The 6008-nt window shown below is 45.5% G+C and overlaps 1 protein-coding gene across 1 annotated transcript; it reads right to left on the bottom strand.

Moving 5' to 3' along the window:
- Positions 1-370: 370 nt before the first annotated feature.
- Positions 371-5708, bottom strand: LOC309887363 (keratin, type I cytoskeletal 9-like; the record flags this gene model as incomplete). Its single annotated transcript, XM_082778985.1, has 8 exons — positions 371-534; positions 1044-1363; positions 1946-2172; positions 2366-2491; positions 2987-3148; positions 3547-3703; positions 4301-4383; positions 4992-5708. The coding sequence occupies 8 exons, from the start codon at positions 5706-5708 to the stop codon at positions 371-373; spliced, it is 1956 nt and encodes a 651-aa protein (XP_082635111.1).
- Positions 5709-6008: the final 300 nt, after the last annotated feature.

The following is a 6008-nucleotide window of genomic DNA, read 5'->3' as shown; positions in this document are numbered from 1 at the left end:
TTTGTTCCTTCATAATTAAAGGCTGGGCAGTTCTCGGTGGACTAGATTTTTCCCAGTGTCAGGCTTCGTATTTGTCCATACATGCTCATCTGCAGCTTTGTCATTGAATACATGGAACTGCTTCTACTCTCCCCTCTGTAAGTGCAAATCAGGAGTCACTTTAAATTTAGAGCAGCTATAGCAGTATAAATCTAATACAGATGGACTTAGAATTTGTATTTGTTTGTTGGGGTATTTACACCAATTCTTTAAAAATTAAAGTAAGATGGCATGTCATATATTTTAATTTTGCCTACCAAACATTAGCACACACAGGACTGCTGCAAGTCAGGTAGGAAGTTTGATCAAAGCTTTCTAAAAATTATGACCTTCAGCTCATTTTCAGTGTTTTCAGGCATTTGTTTGAGATGTTGTCAGGACCAGAATCCTTACCTGATCTTATAGTTTTTATGGCCTCAGACACTTCCTCCATTGTTGCTCCTCTCTCCAGTGTTCTATTCCCTTCCAGGCAGAGCTTCAGGTTTTCAGCACCTCCTGGAACCACAGCCATGAAATCAGATACGGAACAGACCTTTTGGTCACTCCTCATCTTTTGCTGCTTTAGGATTTTGGCAGCTAATGCTCCTTTTATTTTAAATGTGATGAGTGTTGCAGCTACTTCACTCTGCTTTAATCATATTGCTCCCTTAATATCCATTACATTTCTAACATTTGGCTTCATTCTGATACTACTGACTTCTCTGGTTCCCTGTATGCTTTCAGTTGGGCTTTAGTTTTCCTTTTCCTCCTTTATTTCCTCCTACACATCCTCTGATGAAGCTCTTCATAACATCCTTTACACTTGAGTCGCTTGTGAAAATGCCACCGTGTTCATTGTGTTACTGCTTAAGAACAAATGTCGGAGTGAACTTAAAACATGATGGTGACAGAAACAGCAAAAATGTCTCCAGGTTTCCAAATGTGGAAGGAAGTTGTCAAACCCTTCACTGCTATTTCAAGGGAGAAGTTAATGGAAGGATGTATGCTTTTATTCCAGTTCTTACCTTGGCTTTCACAAGATCTGCCAGAGTGGGAGTGGGAAGACGACGAGTGGGAGAGGCAGGATTTTCCCCCTCCTCCTCCACCGCCACCTCCTCCACCTGAAGTTCTTCCACAGCCTCCCCCTCCAGCTCCTCCTCCACTCCCTCCTCCGCCGCCTCCAGAAGCTTTTCCGCAGGATCCTCCAGTTCTTCCTCCACTGCTTCCTCCACCTGAGGACCAACTGCTTCCTCCTCCACTGCTTCCTCTCCCAGAAGACCAGCTAATTCCTCCGTGGCCACCTCCTCCTGAGGATCCGCCACCACCACCTCCTCCCTGCGAGGAACTGTAAGAAAGGAACAACACACACACAAAATTTATTGCAGCAGGACTGAGGTCCGGCATCCTCGTGACTTTATCGAGGCCACTTTGGGACTTTCCTCTATGGTTGAGAAAGCACTACCATGTGAAATGTGTTCTAGAGAACTGGTTTTGAACATTCTTAAGTAAGAACAAATCAACTGATCTGCACAGAGGAAGAAAAAGAAAGAGAATTAATGGCTTTGGCTGTCTTTCAAGAGTCAAAAATTTGTACTTTGAGTATTTAGAAAGTACAGTTATTCTCTTGCTTGTCTTTCATTTTCATACATAACTTCATAGTTCCTGATTGGACTTAGTGGAACAGAAGGCAAATGATAGTTTTAAAAACTTTTCTACATGTTTTTGTCCAGTTCACAATAAGTATAGAATAATACAGCTTTGTGCACTGCCAGCTAAGCTGTAGATTCAGTATGAATTCTTGTGGTTGTAGTAAATATCCTGACGATGAATCAGTTGCACTGGTTCCTAATATAAATATTATTACTATCATCTCTTATTACTGTCATCTCCACCTGTTGGCAGAGGTATGTTAATTAATCTGGATTACCCGATGCCATGCTGTCCCTCCTGCAGCAGTGCCCGGTACTGAGCAATCTCCTGTTCCAGGCGGGTCTTGATGCCCAGCAGCATCTTGTACTCCTGGTTCTGGCTCTCCATCTCGCAGCGGATGCTGGCCAGCTCCTCCTCCAAGGGGCTGATCATGCTCTGGATCTGCTGCAGCTGCATGTTGTAGCGACGTTCCGTGTCTTCCAGGTTGGATTGCAAAGACCGTACCTGAGAATGGAAGAAAAAGTACAGTGAGTACAGGGCTGTGGCAAGATGAGCCCTTCCTTATGCCCAAAATGAGAAAAATCTTTGATGGTGTCTTATTCTTTATGTGTAGAGTCTAGCTATAGCTCCAGATAGCTGTATCTCCTGTGATTCCAGCAACTCGCATTTCAGAGGACCAGGAGCAATCGTTGCATACCATGCTGAGCTGAGACTGCAGCTCGATTTCCAGGCTCTGATAGTCACGTCTCAGTGCAGAGATCTGCTGGGTGCTTGATTCCAGTTCCTGACCACTTGAGTGGACTTGTTGACTCACTTCCTCCATCTGAAAAATGAACATACAGTCTTGGAGCTTTTTAGGTTTACCTATAATATTTTGCCCATCAGAGAGATTCTACCATTTTTATCCTAAAAGCAATTGAATAACTGGCATTCGGGGTATCATTCATCTACAGGAAGTTCTTACCAAAAGTTGGTGTTATTTTGCTTTTCTAATATGAACATTCAAACCTTAATTTTTCTGAGATGCAGATGAGACACCTAACCCCCTTTTGTTAGAGGGAAACATGGACTCAGTGATCTTTGTGGGTCCCTTCCAATTCGGTATATTCTATGATTCCATGAGAAATAGTAAGTTTTCATTCCATTGTACTGATTTCTACTTATATAAACTAAGGAAAATCTATGTGAATTCTAGATGCTTCTGACTATATTTGTAATGAAATAAATCAAGAAAACCTGCTTCCTTACTGCGGGGACAGTTCAGATCAGCATGACTTAGGACAATTACTTTTTTAAACTTTCAGTGCTCATCATTTACCTTGCTCTCATACCACCTTTCAACCTCTTCACGGTTTTTCTGAATAATATGCTCATATTCTTGTCTCATATCGTTCAGTTTCTTCAGCAGATCCTCTCCTGGAGCAGCATTGACCTCCACATTCACATCACCACCAGATTGGGTTTGCAGTGATTTGATTTCCTGCAGAGGAAACCCAGGCCCAAGGCAAACAAACAAAGAGGAGAAATTACATTGTGAAAGAGTTTTGGAGTCATTTAACTTCCTTTGAAGTCATAAACCATCCTGGAGCCTTTCAACAACATACGTATCTGTATGTTTTGTTTTTGTTTTCTTGTTGCAATTATTCAGCCTTGACTTCCCAGATACTGCTTATGGAGGGGATCTGTGCTAAGAGATGCCCTGGAAGAGCCCGGGCCTGGCACTGAGGCTGTCTCAGGCTGCCCCTTGCTGAGCTGCTGCACATTTGGCGGGCAGGGAAGGCTCCTTGGTGCATCAGATGTCACCTGGGAAGCCTTTATCTCTAGTATTGGAAGCGTTCTTGTTTTCCCCTCCAGTTTGAGGCAGGATCTGGCTCTCACCTCCTCATGGTTCTTCTTGAGGCCAATCATCTCCTCCTTCAGGGACTCAAATTGCATCTCCAGGTCAGACCTGCTCAGAGTCAGATTATCCAACAAGGGTCGCAGGGTGTTGATGTCAGCCTCCACGTTCTGCCGGAGACCATACTCGGTCTCATACCTGCACCAAGGAAAAGGCAGAAACGTCAGCCCTAGTCTTGGGCTCTCAGTCCTTCTCCTGCTGACTTTATTTACAAAAAAGACCATGTATTTCAGTGTCTCAGTGCCTGCTTTTGTGCCTGTACTCTGTAGCAAACAGCATCTCTCAACCAGCAGAATTATGAAAGTTCTTACTTAAAGTTTAATGTTAATATTAAACTTTAATATGAAAATGTATTCTGTAGTCTATTTCATCTTTTCTCTTTCTGTAGATTTTGTGTAGGTTTCTTGTGTCTGTTTCATTTGACCTTCAGTGAGAGATAGTCACAATTTTTCTACCCTTAAAAATAAAGCTTTTTTAAAGCTTTCTCCTAAGCACACGTTTAAAAAAAAAATCATTCTTTGCTTCCACAGTCATAGGAAGTATTCCCATTGAAGACTGTTACAGAAGTAATGAGAGTTTTGATGTCTTACAGATTATTTCACATGTGCTGTCATGGAGCCAGCAGGAACCCTAGGCTCTGTGGATTGATTTCTGTGTTGAATAAGTTTCTGAGAGAAGGTTGGGGCAAGAAGGAGGGAGGAAGTCAGAGCCTGGAAAAGAGAAGTAAGTATTTACTTTATCCTGAAGTCTTCTGCAGTCATCCTTGTGTTATCCAGGTCCAAAAGTATCCTGTTGGTTTCCACAGCCGCAGTCACAAGCTAGAAGAGAAGACAGCAGTGAGGACAATTTTCCCTGTGAATCTCTCAGGTGTGCACAAGAGACACACATAGGAATGGGATGTCCCAGGTGTCTGAGCGTTTCCTACATAGAAGGGCCTAGAAAGGTCATCTACGGTGCAAAATGAAGAGGTACCGTTATGAAAACAGCATCAGAACTGCAAAAAAACCTACTTGGGGAATGCAAGAGGGGAGTGAGGAGTCCAACCAAGAGGCTTGGAGCCATCACAGCAGCTGTGGCTCACCTGCCGTGCCCACGGGCCTGGGGCTGTACTCAAATGTCAGACACTGCACACCCTGCAAGGTAATTGTTGCTGTTTTTCCTAGGCTCTAAAACCCACTGCAGGCAGCTGAGAGCCTGCACTCACTGCCAACGGACTGGGATGTCTGTAGGGGTGTGCATTGTTTCTCCACTTTGGGCTGGAGAGAGTTGGAGGCATGCACAGAAGGCAGAGTTTCAAGCACACGAGGTACTTGCAGGGAGACACTTAGTGAATGTAAAATATCCACACTGGCTGCCTCAAAGATTTTTCTCAATCGCAAAAGTCCATCTGATGCTTCTTAAGCTTCTGTGACGAAGAACACCCTACCTGATTTTGAAGGTCTTCGATTTCCCCATAGTAGTGACTGTAATCCTTTCTGCCAGTAGGGCCTTGCTTCTGGTACCACTCCCTGATTAACTGCTCAAGCTGAGCATTTTCCTTTTCCAAGTTTCTGACCGTGTCCAGGTAGGAAGCCAGGCGGTCGTTAAGGTTCTGCATGGTCAGCTTTTCGTCGTTGGACAGAATTCCCATGCTCCCTCCACCAAAGCCACCTCCGCCAAAGCTGCCACCGCCGCCAAAGCTGCCACTGCTGAAACCAGCAGCACCTCCACCAAAGCTTCCTCCGTAACCACCACCAAACCCGCTCCTGGCTGATCCGAAGCATCCTCCCATGCTGCCACGGCGCATTCCTCCTCCGTAGCCACCACCGCTCATCCCTCCATAGCTGCCACCACTCATTCCCCCTCCAAAATATCCGCCCCCACCTCCTCCTCTGCAGCTACCACCGCTCATTCCCCCTCCGTAACTGCAGTGCCTGATCCTTCCATAGCTCCCACCGCTCACTGCCCCCCCGTAGCAGCTTCTGGAGCTTCCTCCACCACAACTGCCACCAGAAAACCTGCCGCCACCGCTTGTCCTAGCGGTGTATCTTCGTGAGGAGGCAGAGGAATACGTGCTGCCCCCTCCGCCACCGCCGCCGCTCGCGCCGCCACCGCTGCTCCCTCGGTGGCAGCTTCTAGAGGTCTGCTTGGAGCCACAGCTCATAGTGGCAGCAGGGAAGGATTCAGCTGGTTTTACAGTTGTTCTGGAATCATAGCTCCGAGTCCTCCCCTGTCTGGTCTGAATTTATACCTGAGACTGTGGGTGTCACCAGCGAAGGGAGTACCTTGCCATGTGTATTCGCAAGCCGTGGCTTTTATGCCAAGAGTAATTTGCCAAAGGGAGATGTTTGACAGTGTCAGGAAGCTTAGCCCATACTCGGAGTGTTCCTGACCGTTTGTTTGTTAATACAAAACATGTAATTTCTATTGGGTGGCTCTGAATTAGGCAGATATTTTCAGTGAT

Source organism: Aythya marila, assembly GCF_965140915.1.
Source record: "Aythya marila genome assembly, chromosome: 25".
In the NCBI taxonomy this organism is placed as follows: Eukaryota; Metazoa; Chordata; class Aves; order Anseriformes; family Anatidae; genus Aythya; species Aythya marila.
Note: the sequence above shows the minus strand (reverse complement) of the source record. Positions and strands in the feature narration are given on the sequence as shown.